We start from the raw sequence: 22,420 nt of genomic DNA, 5'->3' as shown, positions 1-22,420 counted from the left end.
ATGACGAGGATTCCTTATTATTCGAATTGGAATTCGAGACACACAATTGACCCCAGAATGTAATAAATCTCAATCTGTAATACAATCATACGTATAGTCATGGATGAGCTATCAATATCATATGATTCTCTTCAAAAGCCAGCCATATGAGAAATCAAGGGAATAATAAAATGCAAACGATAAATTTACTGGGATTTGTGCGGTGTGTGTGTGTGTGATGAAAACACGAGACAATGAATGGAAATGAATAAATTAAAATTATATGCAATCAATGGACCTCTAAAATATTCCTGATTCTCCTCTCCTAAAAAATATTTAAATTATATTTTTTAATTTTAAAATACTACACCATTTATTAAAAATAATGTGTATTATACTTTAATTTATTTAACTATAAATTTTTTTTAGCAATATTTTTCTTTCTTTATAACTCTTAGTATATTACCTTTGAAATTTAAATTGGATATCAGTCATTCTTCAACGAACATGAGTTTAACTATTTTTCTCAAATAGGAATATTTTGAGGGTTTTTTTTTAACATCTTGTTTTTTCAATCTATCATTTTTATTAACTTTAGTTTTAACTTGAATTTTAATATTTTTTAAAAATTGTCAATAATTAAAAATAACATTGTATCACAATATAATTTATTTATCATAGATGTAAAAAATATTTACTTTTTACAAATTTTAATTATAACATATATATACAAATTTTAATGAAATATACTCTAATACTTTTCTCATTTGAATTCAAATTTATCCTTTTGTGTTCTTATATTTTTAACATTAAAATAAATTTGTAAAATCAAACTTTATTATTTATTTGGTTTTTAATATTTATCTCTATACAAATTTAAATCCAAATCTCCTTTTGTAATTTCTATTAGAATTATGCATATTTTGTTTTTAGTGTTAGAATTGTTCACCTTTATTCTTTAAAAACAATATTACTATATTAGTCTTCACTACTTTATTATTTATTGCAACCGCCGTGGGTGTTAAGCTCTTCGGCGTGATTCATAGTAAATTCACATTTCAGCCTATCAAACGCTATCAGAAAGAGCCCAATGTCTTCGAGGAATTTCAGGCTAGCCCAACAAAGGAGGATATGGTTCATGTTTTGGGTCATAAAAATCAATGTGTACCTGTAATTCGATTCTCAAATCAATCTTCGAAGATCATTTTACTAGACATTTGGACATAAATTTAGGTTTTATTTTTTTATTTTTAATAACTGTGGTTTGAAAAACAGAAGTTTGATATGCACTATGCACTAGTTCACTGGATTATTTGCTTGGTTTGGTTTAATATAAACAATATAGTATATATCATTATTGCACAAGTTGTTAATTTTTATTTTAATATGCACTTTCTTTTTATTCATCAAGATTGTATACCATTTTATGATTCGTTGAGTATCAGCATGTTGAGTTTGTATTCCTGTACGTATGCGAGTTAAATTTAAATTTGACAAAGAGCAAAAAAATTATCAACCTTTAGCTAATAATACACTTTATTTGATTTTTTTTTTCTGTTACATACAAAGGTGTTGTAGAAATTAAAGGGGTGTTGGCTGAATTGTTCATCCTGGGTCACACTTTTATGAATTAAAAACTTAAGCCCGCCAGCTATGCATGAAAAATGCTAAAACTCGCATCTTATCTCTCCCGTCCTCACTTATATAAAGATTTTAAATTGAATTTGTTGCAGTAATTAAGAAAGTGTGATGTATTTTTATTTAAATGGAAGGTGTATCCACTTCCTGAGCTCACTTATATAAGGTTTTAGATTCGACCTGGAAGGTTCCTTGGGATTAAGTTCTTGAGACAAAAGGAAGGCCATTATCAATAATATGATGCTTAATTCGTTGCACCAATTATTTTGTTCTTCTTCATATCTTACCTAATCTTTTGGATACATATATATAACTTTATATCCTAGCCGAAATATATTTAATTAATTTTGTGAAGTTTCCATCGTTTTTGTTCCGATATTAATTGAACTTGTGACTTTTGATGATTATATGATGTAAAGTCTTTGTTTATACCTATATTCTCTATTAGTTTGTTTTCTCTCCCCTCTAAATTGAGGATAAGCTAGCTCCACGGCAACAACTCACATGGACTAATTATCCTTTCACCCATATTTAGATAATGACATAGTAAGTTACACAAGAGAATCATTTTTGAGACAACCTCATCATGCCTTTCGCTTACATGTGTACGCAATAATGCAACATTGAGTCAAATTCATACGTTCGACATGTATATCATCATATGTGGCCATAGTTAAGTTATTTAGAGGAAGGGGGGGTAGACTAATATAAAAAATGAAATCAATACATCAAAGATCAATCAATTCTGAATAAAACCCTACTTACGTCAGGTCTTCTCAATTACCAGCATATATACATGCTGTAAAAAAAAAAAACAAAGAAGGAAAAAGTACGTACACACATATAGTGAACACTTGATTACGTCCTTTAAAAAGATGATGATTATAAGTGTGGATCCTTTCCATTTCTCTTAGAAATGGACGCGTCATTTACCTTTATTTTTATCAGGCAAGGGGCAAATTTTTTTTTGGATGGTTGAGATTCATTAGTTGCGTTTATTTATGGTAACAGATTGATAAAGGATAGGTGAAAAAATTGTTGATTGATTTAGTATTTTTTTTATGCAATAATTTCAATATTTTTATTATTTAATGGAACTTTATATTAATTTAAACAATTTTGTTAACATTAAGTGTTAATTTCAAATTTAAAAAATAAAAAATATTTTATTAAGATAACGTTCATTTTATTAAAAACACAAATTTAGTTTATTTTCTGATATCAAATAAAAAAATTATCATTTTTTAGTCCTTAACATCATTTCTTTGAGTTAATGTTGACAAAATGTAATTGTAATAAATAATTTAAATCTATTTTTTAATGATATTAAAATAAAATTTTATCAAATAATTAACATCAATTTTTAAAAGGTCTACAGAATAAATTATTTCATCATAAAATAAAAAAAGAGTTTAATAGATCTGGTTAAAAAAAGACTGGTATTTAATACCGTGTACTTGTCTTAACAAAATTAAATCCTAAAAAAATACTCGTGAAAAATTTAAATTTATGTTTACAGCAGCACTATAAAAGGTGAACTTTTTTAGAATAAAATAAGTACTATAAAAAAGTATTGTGAAGTAAAGAATAAAATTGTGTTACAAGTACTAAAAATATGTTATATGAAATTTGAAATGGGCAGTTATCTCCCAGTTGCACTTTTGACGTGAAACAATTAAATTAAAGGAAGATTTAATTATTTATTTAGTATTTATAGTTTTAAAATTTATATATATAATATTAATTTTATTAATTTTTTTTATTTTTTTTATTTAATAAATAAAATTTTTAATCTCTAAAATTTATATTTTAATTCTTAAAATTTTTTACGATTAGTTAAAAGAAACTTTTAAAAATTAAAATATAAATTTTATGTAAATTAAAAATTCATTTATTAATTATAGGTATTAAAATAAATAAATTTAAAAATTATAAGAACTGATTAAATTTAAATGAATTAATGAATCGTTAAAAATTCATTTATTAATTATAGGAACTAAAATAAATAAATTTAAAAATTATAGGAACTAATTAAATTTAAATGAATTAGCCTTCCTAATTTGTTGTGCCACGTGTTTGATTACAAATGGAGAGGATATGCACTCATGATGCTCTCAAGTGTGTGTGCTTTATGATGGTTTTGGGCTGTTGTCAATAAAAACTAAAAAGCGTAAGCTCTTCTCTCTCCAGATGGAACCAAAGGTACAAAACTGAAAGTGGTAAATTTAATTTGTTGAATAACTTTTTATTTATATATATAATATTAATTTTATTAATTTAAGGAATCGAAGTAATCACCTCAATAAAAATGAACATGTAGATTAATATTCTCACTAATTATATTTCATGATTCTCAAAGCTAAATTAATTAAACATGTTACTTAATTTGACAAAAAAGAACATGTTACGTACTAATCCCTTCTCCGGGTTAGACCACAACTCTTAACCATATGGATCACTTTTATTAGTAATCATTTTTTTCACAAAGTTGTCGGAAATGTTGATATTAACATTTATCTAACGGTATCTTGATTTTACTTTCTTAATCATTTTTTTTATAGATTTGGTGATATCACACTAATTTTAAGATCTTTTAAATTTTTTTATTCCAATAATAGATGGTATTTTGAGATCTTAAATTATTTTTTAGACCCCACAAGAAATTCACCTTTTAATATTTATTTATAAATTATTTTAAAATAATGAAAAATAATTAATTATATATTTTTTTTAATTTTTAAAAATATAATACAAATACAAAATTTATTAATAATTAAAATATTTATTTATTAATATAATTTAAACTTACAATAATTCATAAAATTGATAAGAGAAAACAAATACAAATATTGACATTGAGCAACAAAAATTAAATTTCATCATTATTGTGATAAAAACATTTTTAAATATGTTCTACCAAATCTGTTTGAAGTTGTTGATGAATTATTTTTGTATACATACAACCAGAGGTGGACCTACATAGCTATAGCTGTGAGGGTATGCACTTGCACTCCCTCATTTTTTAAAATTTATCAAACTTGTAAATAAAATTTTATATTTTTATATTATATTTTATTTATATTTATATAATTGAACTCACTCATTTTATTTTTTATAATTTGCACCCACTGCCTTAAGGTCTTGGAACATACATCATTTTGTTTGCAGGTATACAACAAAGTCGAGATGAATATCATGAGATATGTTAATGTTTGAAATCTTTTCATTAATATAATCATAATCAACATCAACGTTACCCGTGTATGTATCCTATTCGTCTTCAACAATCATGTTATGCAATAAAATGCATGTCAAGATTATATTCTTAATGGTATCCACATGTCAATTATGATATGGATCACATATAATTACAAAACAATCAAATATTCTCTCCACATCCTTTCTTATCACTTGGTTATCACTTGGTGACATTTTATAAATAATGGTCATGTTGAGCTACAGAAGGGAGCTAGTTACAGGAAAAAAAAATGACCCAATGTAGTAATGTAAAAAAATAATTGAAAATGCTACAATAATAGTAAAAAAAATTATCGTGCAAGATCAAAATCGAAATAAAAACTATCATGCATGATAGACAAAAAAATTATTTTTTAAGAAACAACGTGAATCTTGATGGTTTTTTAGAAGAATCAGATCTGCACAAGAAAAAAAAATATTAATTACCGAAAACTTATAGGAAAGAGAGTATATGAGTGTGTATCTTTGAACAGTGAGAAAAGGGAGAGGAAGAGATTAGCACTGAAGTAGCATTGCCAAAAATACAATAGCAAGCTAGAGGGAAGAGAAAAGGAAAAAGGTGCGCATAATGCATAAATAGGACAAGATGATGATAAAGCCGAAGGCAGCCTAGCTATCAAAAAGAGGTTGAAAAAGCTTCCGCATCCCTACTTCTACTGACAGTCACCTCCTTATTGCCTCAACATATTTATACTCTCATCACAGACTTGTCCTCAGCATTCACATAGCATCTTGGTGCATCTAATTGTTTTCATTTTTATTACTCTTTTTATATTTTGGTTTAATGGTTTTATACTTTGATTAGTTTAATTTTCCTTGCTTTTATAGGTGCCAGATGGCAATGCTAGTGTATCCTTGGCAGCATTTGCATCTTTTCTAATGAAACCTTTTTCACGTTTTTTGGAGCACTCTCCGAGGCATTACTTACTTGCACTCCCATAAACGGCATGACAGAGATGCCAGCCATGTGTTTCAGCACATAAAAGATGTAAACTAACTTTAGAACAGAAACACCTTGGAAATTAAAGTAAAAATATAGAGAAGCCTGGCCTGTACACTGCTTGTATGGAACAGTACTTGGTAGGGTTTTTAGATTTCAAAAAACTTAACCTAGCCCACATAGAAAGTTTATCAACTAATTAATTATAACGTTATTCTCTCTTGTCTCTTTCCTGTTTATTAGAGCACATAAGTATATGCACACTTCTCTTCTCTTAGCACAATAATATTAGTAACTTAGATCGATGTGCATGCGATATACGCCAATGGGACTTTGACTTTTCTGGCTATTTGAGGTTAGATTTAGTTATTGAAATTTACATATTCATCCATGAAAGATTGAAATGGTTGTGAATATCATTAATAAAAATAAACATAATTGTAGCGGCCTGTTTCACGAATTTCTTCATGTAAAGACAAAGTCATCTCCGTTTCACGATTTCTCAGTTAGCAAGAACATGCCTCGGTAATCGGTATCACTGGATTTTCTTACCTCTGTTCGAAAGTACCTAGTGTTTTTTGTGGGAAGTGTTATAATAGTAAAATTTGAATTGCTTGATGCATGAAATCCAACAGAATGAAGAGTGGTGTCTATTTTCTTTATTTTACTCTCCTCTTTGTTTCATAGGTCTACAAGATTAATTATGAGTAGTCCTAGAACAACACATAAATGTTAATTTCTAATTTACAACTTTTGTAATTTGGATTTAAAATGATTGCTAGCTTATTCCTATAAATGAGCTTATTTTTAATTACAAAACTTATTTTAAGCAAAGACTTAATTTTTTGTCCTAGTAAAGAGTGAAAGTACGTAGATGCTTAGAAACTTCATCTTAAAAAATAGTTTAAACTTGCTCTTCAAGGCATACTGAAGATTGATTCATAGAAGAAGAAATATAATTAGTTGAAACTTCAAAAAAGTAAGAAGCAATATCTGGAATCTAACAATGAACTGAAATAATCCAAAACTCCTGTTGCAACTAATAATTTATGATTGCACGGGATTATTAGACCCCATTTGTAGTTTTAAAAGTTGTACTTAAAACCTTTACAATAAACAGGTTACTGATGAAGTGATTATCAATCTTGACCACTGAATTATTTAATTAATATAATCTACGGTCAATAAGTATATACCATTCCAAACATTAGTAAAGAATATGAATCAAAGAATCAAAAAGAAGAGAAAGCAAATGGAAAGATATATTAAATGACATAATCTTGTGTAGGATAGAGTCATAGAGAGGGGAGGATTTTCATTTTCCCAAGGAGGGCATACACAAAATAGTTCTGCTTTGTATTTAGTTTAACAGCAAAAAGGAAATAAACATAAAAGCCGTGTACTTAAGCAAAACACCAAAAAGGGTGCCACTTCATCTGCTTCTAGCGAGAAAGCCTCAGAGACAAATCAACATAATTAGAAGCAGAATCTCCATAGGCTGCAACAGTGATAGAAGAAGCTTCACCACCACCTACAGAAACTGAACCTATTGAGGGCAATTCTAGCTCCTTGGAAGTAGTGCCACTGCCATCTTTTCCTGGGAAAAACTCATATTCCATGAAAACCCTGCCACACCCTGAGTTTCCCCTCCTGTGAACAGCAACAACCTCCACACACTAACACAATAAAAAACAAACCAATTTATATAAACACAGTTATTGTATTGTATAAATCTTAATGCCAAAATGTACACATTTTTCTAAAAAATGAACACTAAGGAATAATGTTACATTAAACATTGTAGCAACAAACAAGCATCAAGGAATTAATAAATCAAAAGATATGAATCTACCTCATCAAGATTGGGAGTAGAACAAGTGTAAGCACTAGCAGCAGCAGCATCATGATAGACCAGTTTGTTATAGAAATCTCTGGTTTCCCCAACAAAGCTTGGGGCAGAAGATTGGGGCATGAATCCGAGAAAATCATGGCCATTGCCATTGGGCCCTATCTCCAAAGCCCTCTCTCTCCTTGCATTTGATGATCCTTTTTCATTGTACTCATTGAAACGTGTTTTCTGAGACACACACAAAAGGCTCAACAAGCTAGCAATGAACAGAAATATTCAACACTAGGAAGGATCAGTATCAACATTCCACACACACAAAGTGGGTAGAAAAAACATTTTTAATTACAACACATTAATGAGCAACATAATAACATAAATTATTTATACACATGTCATGATGTTGAAGTGATGAGTAATGAGTAATGTATACCTTGAGGCAAAAATCAAAACACTCATGCTGAGAATGGAGATTTGGAATTGAAGAGAGCTCTTTTGAGGTCTCAAGAGGGGTTCCAACCAAAAGTGGAGACACAGATCCAAAAGAATCGACCCTGTTAGGAAGCATCCAACCCCCACCAATAGTACTGTTGTTGCTGCCATTGATCATCACTTGTTGTTGTTGAGGATACTGAAAGTACTGAAAGCCAAGGTTTGGTGTTGGTGGTGATGGTGCACCATGCCTCACAGGAACACCTCCACTTGCTGCAAACACTGGAGGATGAGGAGGGTGGCACTGAAAAAGTTGTTGTTGCTGATGATAGTGATCATGGAGTGTTGGTAGTGGCACTTGTAGCACTCCTCCTCCTGAAGAAGACCCTTCACTCATCTTCTTCCAAGACTCTTGAAGCCTCAACCTTTCCAACTGAGCCACGCCTAAGCCTCTCTGGGGTGGCTTCTTTGGACCCTTTCCATTGCTCCTCCGGCTCCTGGAACATGTTGATTTGCCTCCTCCTTCCTCATGGAGCATGTTGTGCTGATCAGAGGCCATTTTTGAAGAAAACTCAATGCAACAGAAAGAAGAGATGTGTGTTTGATATAAATAAATGCTTTTGGCTTTATGGAAGGTTTAGGATCATGAGATAAGAATATTTAGAGAGAGAGATAAGTAAATAAAGAGAGAGAGAGAGAGAGAGAGAGAGAGAGAGTTCAGTGAAATCAAAGCAGAGACTGCCTGTGTGAAATGTGAAAGGACAATGGCTAATACGTGTGTGTGTTTTGCTTTTGGGGGTCTTGTGTATTGGTTTTCGTTCCTCCTTTGTGTCTTTTGCTAGTTCCACTTCAATGTTTTCTACTTCTTCAACACAACAATATCTCTTTTTCTTGTTTCTATTTTCTTTTTTTCTTTTTCTTTTCTGCTTGTGTCTTAATTAAGTAAGGATTTTGGGCACATCATCACGGTGCTAATGTTATCATGAGTTTCTTTTGGTCTAAGTGGTAATGCAATTAGAAAACGGTCTTTTGGCAATCATAAGCAGTAAGATATTTGATTATGAATTATGAGAATCTGCCTATATAGAATAGGCTTGCAATGATGGCCTTTCTACTCTCATATATATATATATATATGGAAATGAGATAAAGTTAAACCCATGTGGTGCCTTCTAATGCGGAAATTTTTTTCTCATTTTTACTCCTGCAGTTTCAAATATTAATTCATATGATAAACTTGCCAAGTTTTTTGTTCTGTGCAATTTGGTGTATTTCTTTGCCTTTCTAGAATTCTTGTAATTCAATTCATATCTTGTGAAGCAATTAAATCAATGACTTATGACTCGATGAATGTTTAAGCATACGTTGTTGATTTAGTTGTTTAATTGCAGTAACAGTATCATAGTGCAATGAAATTTATATAACTTATCCCATGAATTACAACATACATTTATCATAATTAACTATAGACATCAGTTTTGCCTAAAAAAAACTATTGACATTACATTTTTTTTGTGTTATTTTCTCCTGTAAGAATTTTAATTTTGGTCTATGTGATTTTGCCCTTGATAATCTCACCCACAACTTAGATATGAAAATGAAATCTCTTTGCCCTTGTTAAACATCATAATATTGATTGAAACAGTAAATCACAATTAAAATGTCTCATTCACACTGTCACTTTTTAGAAAAAATCTTTCACCATCATTTCATCACCGCTCTAATTAATCCCTAAACCTGTTGATATCTAATGTTCGTCATCAATGCATTGCAACAATTTATCTTTTGCAACTCAAGCTTGACCATGTTGAACGAATAACTGAATTCAAACCAAAGAACAATATCAAATAGAAAATTTCTAATTCCTTCTAGCATTCCTCAAATAACATGAACGAATTATATTCTTCTTTATTTTCAACAAATATGCTCAAAATAGAATATACATTATTTTTTTAATCTATTCCTTATACTACACGAATATGAAGGAAACTGAACAAGTGGATTGTGTACTTAATTGCAACAAAATCAAGACATATATAATGGAATATTACTCAATCGAATTAAAGTGCCACATATAGCTAGCTAAGTAGTATCTAGCATACCAATTAATCTCAGCATGCAGCCCAAATTGTTGTTGGGGTATTCATATGAGATATTTTAAGAGTAATTCCAACACGCAAATCCTATGAAACCCACTTTTGCAAATGTTAATTAAGAATTGGAGGAGTATTTAACTATTTATAGTGTTTGGGACATAAAACCCAAATCGCGTGACCAACCCAAGATTTCTCATTTGTTGTACAATAAGGTGGTTTAAGAGTGGCAGTAGAGGGAGGATGAATGGACACTATTTGTGTGGTGGGGCCCACCGAAAGGTGGTGGTCCCCCTTGACACGTGGCACCAAGAGGAGCTTTGGTGCAAATATAGACGGCTGAGAAGAGAGGAGAGAGAATTGGCACGTGTGAGGATTGTAAGCCAGAGAGAGGGCATTGCTGGGATTGAGAAGACATAGGTGGATTTTTGGGTTCCTGGAAAACAGATTGTGTCTTTCATTTGCATGGAAAATCATTGGCATTTGGGGATCTCTCTCACACTCTCTTGGAGGTATGGTGGGGCCTTAATTTGCTAGGATTGATTTTTGTAGTTGGGGACCATTTCATGCAACTATTATTCATCTTCTCATAATTTACTATTCTTTCTTTCGCCAATACCTCACCTCTAATCACAATCCCCAAGTTAATTAGATCAAATACAATAAAATAAATAAACATCGATGTTTATTATTTAAACATGTTACTAATATAAGTGAAAAAGATAGAGAAGGCCAATTAGTTAGACTACTTGACTGATTAACTTAAAAAATAATAGAGCAAAAATTCAGTCAAAATCAGTTAAATTAGTCAAAATGTTGTCAAAATCGGCCAAAACTATATATGATAAAACTGATAACTACAAACTAATTTGAATTGATATTAAAAAATATGGTGTTTTAATTTTTTTTTATTTTTACTAAGAAATATATTTAAAATAAATAAAGGCTTATATATAAGTTCCTTGTATGGATTATTATTAGTTAATTATTTATTATGAAATTTTAATCATGTAAGACGTGTAACTATATCCATTTACCCTGATTTACAAATTTGACTAAAATGTAATTTTTTATAATTGTATATCAATTTAATATATTTATATTAATTAATATTTTTGGTCCTTAGAGTTGATCCTACTTTACGATTTTCTTTATACAAAAGAACTAAAAGTTTTAGTCTCTACGTACACATACATATAAGTTAAATTTTTGTCTCTATCATTAACACCGTTGCTAATTTATGTAGCTGGAAAAGTTGTGATTAAAATCATTATAATTTTTTTTCTGCTTAGAGTAAAATCACTAACATATATTTAAGATTGTTAATGGTGTTTTTAATCCCATAAAAATTCTAAATTTTGGTTTTTAACCATGTCTTTTAAAATATTAGTTTTAGTCCCTATAACTTTAACCAGCTAACTTAAGCTATTAAAGTTTGACTGTTTTTCTTTTTGAAAAAAAAAAATACTAGAACAAAAATTATTAGTTTTAAAAATCAGGGATAAAAATTAGATACCAAAATTTGAATTTTTTTTACGGCTAAAAACACCATTAACACTATATTTAATTATTACTTGACTATGGTTCAGTTACAATTAATTTGGTGTCACTATGGTTCATTTATAATTAAATTAATGAACAGTGAACTAATATTTTTACGAATATAATGATCACTCCAATTTCAAAATCATTGATTATTAATCATAATTAATTTTAATTAAATTTTTCATATTTTACAATTTATCAGTCATGTACCTAGTTACAATGTGGGTGTGTGGTAGTTAATATGTCAACTATGGCTTAACAAGTGAATAAGGTCGAAGAAGAAAATCAGGTGCCCACCAAAAGGCCTTATCACCATGCCCTAGACACATAATCATACTTTATTTCATTAATATAGAGGAATCCAGCATCTTGAGATGAGGCTTCCCCTTGTTGTTTTATAGCAACAAAAAGGGGGGGTTTAATGAGGGAGAGAGATTGCCATAAAGGAATGGGGCAGTTAGAGTAACTGTTGGTTCTGGCTTTATGCAACTTTGTGAAGGACCAATCCATTTTAGTACAAAATTGCAAGAGATCCCTCCCCTACAACAAGTCCTATTCCTCTTTCTTTTCCCTTGCATATCCTTATACCAATTAGACAATCACAAGGGGAAGGACCACCACCCCCACAGAGATCATTATTTAGATCTCAATCTGAACTGAGATTTGCTCTGCCTTCACCCTCCCATTTTACCATTCTGCCCTCACCTACCATCTAGGTAGAGAGTACACAAACATAATACATAGGGAGATGGATATATATAGTACACGTATCACACAGAACAGGGTCGTAGAATAGTATTTGAGCAGCCTTGGCTAGCTAGCTAGTGTTACCTGGACCATCCAGGGATTGCAGGATCAAAGAATTGAGTATGTGCTTGAGAGAGGGCATTCTTTGCAGAACAGAAAGGGTGTGTTTTTTTTTTATGCATGAAAATGTCACTGTCACCTGCAGGTGGTAGTTGTGCTGGTCCTGCCCAAAGGAAAACAAAACAATTACAAAACAAAAGGCCCAGACACAAAAGCAATATGTGTCTGGCACATGCCCTCACATATCCTTATGGTACAGTACGTTTACTAGTTGTATTGTTACTTTGTTAGTTCAGATAATCACTAAACTAAAAGACAAGGGCATCACATAAATCATGATATTAAAACTGAATAAGTCCCAACCTGTACTTCAATTGAGAGTTGAGAGGAGGCATATCAAGCAGAGATGAGAGAGATGCGGTGGACCCCTTTGGCTGTGCATGTATAAGTAACTTCTGGGAGCAAATTCAAGAGCCTCTATGGATGACATGAAAGGATCTTCTTATGCTGTGACACTTCAAAATCGGATTTAGTTTAAGATTTTCAGAGTTGATATTCAAATTTAATACTGCATATTATTTTTCGCTGAGATTGGTTGCCATGATTCTGTTTCGCGTCTTCATACTTGAGGTACTATAAGCCACTGGGGTTGCACCCAATCACATCATAAATAAGGATTTGCTGTGTTTAATTCCCTTGGGCTAGTGATCTGTCCATTCGGTGAGTCTAAAACACAAGTTCCTTCGTTCATTAATTTTATTTTTTTAAAATTAATCAAATGAAATGTTTTGCAAAATTGAGTTTTTTTTTTTTTTTTTCATTTCTATTGAAAGAAATCGTAGTTTGAATGGTTATATGCAAGGATAGCATTAGAAATAGGAATTAATGGTACATAGTACAAGAATTTGGTCCTACTTCTATAGGGTAAAACCAATTTAAATTAAACTCAGAAAAAGGCCGCTTGTTGCCCTTACAATTCAATAAGTCCGTTTGTTTAAACTTTTTTTTTTTGAGGAAAAAACATTTTTTTAACAAAAAAAATACCTAATATAATTTTTAGATGTTTGTTTACATTTTTATGTAATTTTGTAACAAAAAACACTTTTTCAATTGTCACACGCAAACAAATTAAAAACATCCGACTAAAGTGCTTTTATGATTTTAACCAAACACAATAGTTTTTACTTGTATAAAAATCACTTTTTCAAAAAGCACTTTTGAAGCCTAAACAAAAGGGTCCAATATCATGGGCTTTATTTTTTTTTTTCAATATCCACTAATTAGTAATGCTAGAGACTAGAGGTTAAAAAAAAAAGTCATGTTAGATATATACACAATATCAATTTAGACAACTAATGCAATGGAACAAAATTTACTACATCCAATGAATAAATAACAATCTAAATACTGTTTAGGTATCAACTGCAGTATCAGCAAATGCTACACTTTTAGGGAGAAGGAACGATGCGCACAACATCCATTTTCCAGGAGCAACAAGCCTTACCCGTCTCATGTCTACATTGACTGCAACTTCTAGCAGTGCAATTCTTATTCTCTGCATCACAAGAGCTTTATTAAGATGTTGTCTTTACAACAAGGTTTACATAACACTAGCCCAACAGCAATGTCAAGAATAAAAGTGATTAGTGAAGAGATTAATCAAAGACCCTACAAAAATATAAACACAACATCAGCAACCTACCTCGTGAAAATCAAATTCTGGATCTCGTGCTTTGGAGAATCCATAAACATGGATCAATGGCAAAGTATATTCCCCATCCTTGGGTCTATTTTTGTATATTCCCCGAAATGCATCTGCAGAAGAAGCCAAGCATATCCAGAAATTAAATCAAGGGTTATAGTTGTTTACTCCTACAGAAAGCTATTGGGAAAAAAAATAGTAGACCAACTATAGCAACTTACAACTCTGCTGATCATTGCATGTGTTCACTACATAATAAACATTATAAAATAACCTATCTAATTATACCATGCAGAAAAGAAACATGAGATGGATAAAATTGGGCATGTGGCATGTAATATAAAATATCATGCAGATAAAGAAAGAGTGATCTTGTCCGAAAAGGCAACCTAGAAATTCTGCAGCTTCACTTGGCAAGTTCATAACCACCTGTGTGATGGACTGAGATATATCACTGTCATACATAGATTTAATGAACCTTCTTCCATCCATGTTAAAGACCTAGAACAAAAAACAATGAACTTAGTTGGCAGAAAATTTTAGCAAGATAACTAGTGCTGCCACATACAGATTCAAATGCAACTTCTGCCTTTGTTCTTTATTAATTCGTGAAAAAACATTAAAATATATATCACATCCTTTTAACCATTATTCACATCCTATGAAGTATGGACACTTCAAGAAAGGAGTATTGCCTAAAGACATGTATATTGGACACTTGTGACAGACACTGCAATAATTCAAATCCAAATGGGACATTTTAAATTTTACAGTTTGTGTTATGTTTTGTGTCCATGCTTAGCTCCACGCTCAAGATAATCCGCAGCAGTTTTAAGCTTAAAAAATCTACAGAAGTCCAAAAATGATGTGGAAAACAATAATTTGCAGTACTTTTAATATTAACCGAGAAATGGCACCAATCCAAAATTGGATCCCATTTTCAACATGTTTTTTCTTGATAATCTTTTCATATGTAAAAGATGGTAAACCATCTTAAACAAAATACTCCACAAGCAACCATACCTTAATCTTCCTGTCAAGTTTGTTTAGAACACAATTTCTTTCCAGATACTCAACTGCATAAGGATTTAAGTCATTAGCAAAAACACGTTTAACTATCCTTGCTGCAGATATGGCTAAAGGACCAACTCCAGAGAAAACATCACCTGTCAATGATGATACATATGTAAGCAAGTCATGAATATTTATCATCACAAAAAAAATAAAGACAAACATTCTATACTATTGCAGGGGGGAGGATGTATTCATTATTCAAATCTCTGACAGCTCACAGCATAACTTCTAAAAGAAAACAGTGCCGACTTGGCATTCATTACATAAAAAACTTCGTACCCCATTGCCCAGAGGCTCTTCGCTATGCGAAGGTATGTGGGAGGGATGTTGTACGCAGCCTTACCCTTACATATGCAAAGAGGCTGTTTCCGGATTCGAACCCATGACCAACAAGTCACCAAGGCACAACTTTACCGCTGCACCAGGGCTCGTCCTCATTACATAAATCAAGAAAACAAAAAAGGGAAAACAACCTAGTCCTGACAAGCCTCATGAATTTTTCTTGTCCCTGGTCAGCCTTGTATATTCCAATAATAGCCAAGGGATTTCCACGTAGTTTTTCTAGAATAATATCCAACAGGTGATATGCACATGCACGAAAATCTTAGTAAAGCTATGAAAAGGATTTCATCATAGTTTAAATTCATTTCTGCCTCCATTTTAAGTGCAGGCAAACCAATGATACCCTACTAGTATATGCAATTCATTTTTTAAGACTCCAAAGCATTCATAAAACGCAATAAGAATCTGCATCAGGTAACAAGTAATTGTATTTGAAAGGAAAGTATAAATTCTAGAAATATCGTACAAACATATTAACTAATCTATTAATGAACTAATCCAAGAAGCAAATAGACTACAGATTATGTGGTTATCCTTTGGTCTCTTGAAAATGGAACCTGCTTACAACATCAATATTCAATACATTGTTTGATATTCTTGCATCAATATACCAATGAGTATGATGACATGAACGAGCATTTTTTGAACCAAGCCCAAAACATTAATCTCATTCATACCTTTACAGTTTTATTCTGCATATAAATATGTACCAAGAACCAAGCAGCATTATCTACTGGTGCCACCACTGAACAATTACTTTTCTTTTTTTGTTTCAATCACTAAGTAATTGTAGGTTCTGTTGAAATCATGGAGTTTTAGGTATAGAGGGAGCAGATTGAGAGAAAGAGACTTTGAATAATATTGTCTTGAATATGATGTAATACAATGTGATATTATGTGCATAAAACTTAGAGCACTAGCCCTTATATATACCAACTATAAACAGCACTAATCCTTATTTATAGTAAATCCTAACTAAACAGGGAAACAAAATATGAGACAAGGAAACATCTCGTAACCAATCCTAAGACTAAGAGATAATGAAAAATAGGAAAACTAAGCCTAAAGGATATTTTAAGATATGATCAAATATATGATAACATATTTTCATATATTCTAGCAGTTTCTATATTCAAGCTCCTGCTTGCAGCAAACAAACCAAAATGTTGTCATCACTCATCAGTATCTGACATCAGATTGCTCTAACCAGTAACCAGCTAAATTCCACTATCAGAAAGACAATAATAAAAAGAAATAGAAAATGAATTATAGCATAAGTAGACTGCTATTACAAAGGTAGACACATACAGACGACATCGTTCCGTGTAAAACCACTCAGAAGCCTTTGTCTTTCAGTTCCTAGCCTAGAACTCCAATATCTGCACAGAAAGATAAGAAACAAAAGTGGTAATTCATACTTTTGCATTTATCCTTTCACCTAATTTCCTCGAGAAGTATATTTTGAAATTTGAAAAAAAAATGAAATTTAATTTACTTTATATTTTAGATTCCATATTCATCGAATGAAATTTCACAAGAACATATATCATAACTATTATATGCTCAGAAATTGCAACCATTAACTGATTCACTGTAACACTAACACTATAGATACAGTGAGTCAAAGCCACCTATCTAGTGTTGGACTCGATAAATAAACACACAGAATACTGAATATAAATAGAAATAATCTGAACACACATATAAATGTACCAATACACATAACTATATGTGTGTATGAGTAGAAAGAGAGAGAGAAGCTAAAAGAAGGTAACTCCATCTATTTGTAGGGACCACCAAAGACCAATGCCTGCCTAAGAAAATACCTTATAAAACTTTTCAACATAAAGTCAAAAATCATCATTTCTTAATGGAGATGCAGCCTCAAGGCCCAAGATGACTAAAGTGTGTGTAAGGAGAGGCAAAAGGTGTGATGCCCCTGATCAGTTTTTTGGGTGTGGGTGGGGTGGGGGGAATAACTAATTGCCAACCTAGCAGCAGAGCATGAGGGGAATGCCTGTTGTGGGTTTGTTGTAAGGAGATAGAGAATATAAGCCAAAGAAGGGAGTATACTGTGCAGAAGACAGGCTGGAATTAAGTTTGGACTGGGAGAGACCAGACAGTCTTGAAACTGTTTTTTCTACCATTGCACAGAAAATTTACCAGAATCCAAATTCTCTTGATTCAGAACTGTTACTGGGATACAAATATTTTCATACTTAACTTCTTCCATTTGGTCTTCCTCTCTTGCAGGTACCTATCACATGGTTTCTAGCCTACATGTATATTTCAGATCTGGTAAGGATATATTTGCTTCACCGGTGTTACACAAACAGAAATACAATCAGAGGATCCCATTAAGGTATGCCCAGACCTAGACTATATCAAACAATTTTAATGAAATGACATTAACTGAGCAATTAATAAAGCAAGCCTTCTATGTTAGTCAGGGATGGAAAGAAGAGCATACACTGTCGCTAAGTCAACCTGAAAGTGAATACCATTCTCAACTACTGTAGTCACAAGAGAGTGGTTTCCTGCTAAAACCTCAAGCTGCATGGTCCTGTACTCATTTTGAATTGTATCAATCTTGTTCACAACCGTTTGTATCCTTGGCTTATTCTTATCCAGCACAACCTGAAAATGAATGAAAGTATCCTTTCATAAATTAAGACAGATAAGAATTTGCAGTACAATTTTACATTTTATATTTAACACAGTAACCAAAAATATTTCTAAAATAAAAACCTTAGCTATTAGCCACTTGTATGGTAAATGTTCGTCTCTCAAATTCAGGTGTGCTATATGACCAACAGTCTCAAAAGCGGAAGGAATAATCATACCCTCAGGCAGCAAGGTCTCCAAGACCTGCAACAATGATATAGGACTGATATTTTATTCAATTTTATTCACAATTTGAAGTTGAATGAAGAACATGAAAGGGGGAAAACTTATCACAAAAATGTTTCTAGGTTGCATACATGAATACAAATTTAGATTTAAAAAATAATTGTACATATAAATCAGATGTTGATTATTACTTAAAATCCAATTTTCACAAGTTAATAAATTATAATAGAAACAAAGAATGAAACAGAAATACCACATTATTTTGATTTGAAGCACATGTTCATGTCAAGAAAATCATACGGATGAAAAGTTCATTTTATCGTGAAAGACCAACTCACACACACATTGAAGGAGAGAGAGATAATAATGCGTACAAAGGAAAACTTAAATACACATATGCATAGACCCAAACGCAGATTATGTGCATAACAGTGTCTCCTCGCTATAATATACCTCATTCATCTGCCAGTAATCATAGAATAGTGTCAACTTGCATCTAACTAGCTCAAGCATCAAATTTGTACTCTTTTCTGCATACTCCTTCAAAACAGCCTGGAGACAGGATGAGAAAATGAACCATGTCAAGTGACTTAAATGCTAGATGCCAAAAGCACCTACAGAATAAAATTTCATAATAATAAGAAAAACATGAATATAAATGTGATTTATCCCATTTTAAACTAAGATGGAACATCAAAGAACAAGGAGATACCCAACATCAGGTCAATACTCAATAGTATCAGCTTATAATGAAAGTTCTACATTAAAGATAGTTTGGTAACTGTTCACTAGTTCACCTCTAAACTACCGCTTTTGAAACTAGGACAAGAGGCGAGAGCCCTAAAATAAGGATAGTTTGATACTGAATTCTCCGGGGACAAACAATATAAAATTCATATGACAGTTATCTGTCTAGAGAGAGTGTTACTTCGGCTCTCAAAGAGAGCTTGGCATGGCAGGTATTTTGCCAACCACCATAGGCAATTTGAGAAGGGAGGCACACAATGGCGTGTTTATAGGCCAGAATTTTGGCCTTCCGCCACCAATAACATTGATAAAAATTCTGGAAACATCACATAATGCTATAATTTCACAAAGGCCAAGATAGCCTGTATAAAGTCATATAAAGAACATCAAACAAAAGGTCATGACAGTTTAACTAATATGATTTCAGATGCTTGACAGTACACCATATCATCACTATGTATAGCATATTTGTCGATTAAATACCTCCTTTTTTTACTACTAAAGGACATCCAAATTGACCAACGGCATGAGAAAAGTTTCCCACACATTACAGCTGAGGAACCACCACCATTTCAGGAATAAAACAAATTATTTCCACTGTTAACTCTCATCATTAATAAACGAAGTGCCATGGACTTCCTATAGACAACTACATTCACATTAATGACAGATAGGAACCTAAGAACATTTGCAATTTCTCACGCAAATGTCCAAAATTAGCACGCTAAGGGCTGCTACAGTAAGGGTAAACTCCAAGAGCTCAATCTAGTCAACTTTTAAAGCAGAAAACATATGCCTTCCCTAATTCAATGCCAGAGCCTTAACAAGGAAAATTGCTGAACCAGCTCCACTCTTACGATTTGAACATGCTTAATCATTATAACTATAATCACCATCTTCTTCTTTTCACCAAACCTTTAACAATGTACATGAGAAGTTGAAAAAAAAAAGAGAGAGAGAAGAAAATCACAGACACAATCAAGGTTTTAAGAAACAATCCAGCACCGCTATTGCAGTTGCAAAATCAAGGTTCTCGGAGTCAATTGTGACCTCATCAGCCACATTTGCCCACAATTTCCTACAACATCAAGGGTTGCAACGAAACCACAACCACAATTTAAAATTTAAAACCTTGGGAACAGTAACCGGCACAGAAAGGGGTATGCAAACACTGGAAACTCACATAACAGAAAAGAGTTAATGCTGAAAAAACAGAGGCAGCACCTTAGTTGCCTCAGGCAACTCCTCGAAACCGCGATCGGCGTAGCGTTCATCCAGAAGCAGCAACCTCGTGGAACCTCTCCATTTTTTCCTCGCAAACTCTTCTCCAAGCAAATTCCTCAAACCACCACTTTCTTCTCCTTCTTCTTCTTCCTCAATAACCTCAACTGCAGCAAACCCATTCTCCCCCACGCGCTTAACCCCTTCACTCGACTCCTTCTCCTTCCTCTTCCTCCTCCTCTTATTCCTGTTCGGCCGCGAAATCTTCGCGAGGTGGCGGAACTTCACGAAGCCGCTGGTGTTGAACGTCCTCGCGAGCCTGTCACGGTACAGCACGGGGCTCAACACGTCGCCGTCGCCGTCCGCCTTGCCGTGAATCCGGCGTTGCAGCGAGACGAGACGTCTTTCTTCTACTTCATTTTCGTCGAAGTCGAATTCTCCGTTACCTGGTTGAGGCAAGAGAGGGGCGAGGGTGGGGTCGATGTCGTCGCCGGGGACGCGGGCGATATTGCGGAGGCGGGGCCAGTTAAGGAGGTGGCCACGGAGGCGGCTCTCGAGGGCGGAGCATTCGGAGGAGGGGACGCGGAGTGCGGCGAGGTGGAAGACTCGCGTGAAGGCTTCTTCGCAGAGAACGGCGTCGTTTAGGGATTGGGAGGGGATTGTTGTTCCCTTGTGGAGGGAGGGTCCGTAGGAAGAGAGAGGGGCAGAGGAGAAGTGTGAAATGAAGAAAGTGGTGGGAAGGGAAGAAGAAGGCTTGGTTGTGTGAGGGAAGACCAAGCCGAATTTAGAGGGAAGAAGAAGACCAACCAGATGGGGCTTTAGGAATACCTTGCTTATCATTCTGCCACCCACTTGTTGCTCAACTCAAAACTATTTAATAACACACATCTCACTCACGTTAAGACTTAAGCCATAATTAAAACCATAAATCTTTTTACACAATCAAACAAGAAACAAAACTATTTTTTCTTTCTTTTTTTACCGAGCAACCTGAAAAATCAGCTTTCTTTCTACTATTTTTCTTCTTTTCTTTCAATTTCTTTCCTGAACTAATTTACCATATAATATACCTCATTCTTTTACAAATACATCTTCGCATACCAAAATAAATAATTTCATAAGTGGTATCAAAGTTGATAAATATTGTAACCTGTCCACCAAAGAAAAGAAGAAAGATAAAGACAAGCAAAGAGAAGAAAGCAAGCATAAAATGGGGGACGAGGAAAGCCAAATTTCAAACATGAAATTCAGATCGGATATCCGAAGATATTCGGTCAAATTCTAAGTAGAAGTGTTGAAAATATGTTTAATATCTTTAACCTTTGTAAAAGAATAATTTAGCTTACAAATAGAGATTACTAATACCAGAAGAAGTTGAATAAAATATTGATGAAAGTTTCTTTACATAATAAGCATCATTCTTTTACAAAAATATTTCCACTCAATAAAAAAACCATTAGTGAATCACATGAAAATTACGAAAATCAATTATAAAAATGAACTCATGTTTAAAATTAAACGTCAAACATAATAAAAATTGTATGAAAGTATGAGCAAAAATGAATCTCACTTTCAGTTTTCTATTATAAATTTAAATAATAAAAACCTATTTTTGATTGTATATGTACAAATACATAGGAGTATTACATATAATTTTGTTATATATGTAGCAAACCATATAATTTCTAGATCTGAAAATAGAATATCACATATTTGGCTTATATATGTACAATTGTCACGATTCAGTCTTTCTTTCAAGTTCTTTCCAAGAACATGAATATAATATTATGAAGAATCTGGTACTTTTAGCGTGGACAAAACTTATTTTAGAAGGTAAAGCAAATAATCTTATTTATTAATGAAAAAAAGTTAACTGTTGGTTCTCGTATTAATAACATAAATTAGTTATTTCACTATTATTATTCATTTTTAAAAACTTGTATATT

The 22,420-nt window shown here is 32.5% G+C and overlaps 1 protein-coding gene across 1 annotated transcript; it reads right to left on the bottom strand.

Annotated features, from left to right (window-relative positions):
* Positions 1–13,841: 13,841 nt before the first annotated feature.
* LOC100793959 (tRNA (guanine(37)-N1)-methyltransferase 1) lies at positions 13,842–21,360 on the bottom strand. Its single transcript, XM_003543225.5, has 9 exons — positions 20,478–21,360; positions 18,960–19,058; positions 18,405–18,524; positions 18,127–18,293; positions 16,965–17,035; positions 15,264–15,406; positions 14,630–14,741; positions 14,241–14,353; positions 13,842–14,093 (listed from the first exon to the last, which is right to left on the bottom strand). Exons 1-9 carry the CDS (start codon positions 21,312–21,314, stop codon positions 13,950–13,952), a joined length of 1,806 nt encoding a protein of 601 aa, XP_003543273.1. The 5' UTR covers positions 21,315–21,360; the 3' UTR covers positions 13,842–13,949.
* Between the last annotated feature and the right edge of the window lie 1,060 nt (positions 21,361–22,420).

This window comes from Glycine max, chromosome 13 (assembly GCF_000004515.6).
Source record: "Glycine max cultivar Williams 82 chromosome 13, Glycine_max_v4.0, whole genome shotgun sequence".
Classification (NCBI taxonomy): Eukaryota; Viridiplantae; Streptophyta; class Magnoliopsida; order Fabales; family Fabaceae; genus Glycine; species Glycine max.
The sequence above is the reverse complement of the archived record's forward strand: the minus strand, read 5'-3'. Positions and strand labels throughout refer to the sequence as shown.

Excerpts from the sequence above, each read along its gene's own strand:
- LOC100793959 (XM_003543225.5), bottom strand. The coding sequence starts at position 21,314 with ATGATAAGCAAGGTATTCCTAAAGCCCCATCTGGTTGGTCTTCTTCTT. Across the intron at positions 17,036-18,126 it reads CAGGTTGACTTAGCGACAGT|ATATTGGAGTTCTAGGCTAG; the intron begins GTATGCTCTTCT and ends CTTTCTGTGCAG. Across the intron at positions 14,354-14,629 it reads TGAAGCTGCAGAATTTCTAG|ATGCATTTCGGGGAATATAC; the intron begins GTTGCCTTTTCG and ends CTTCTTCTGCAG.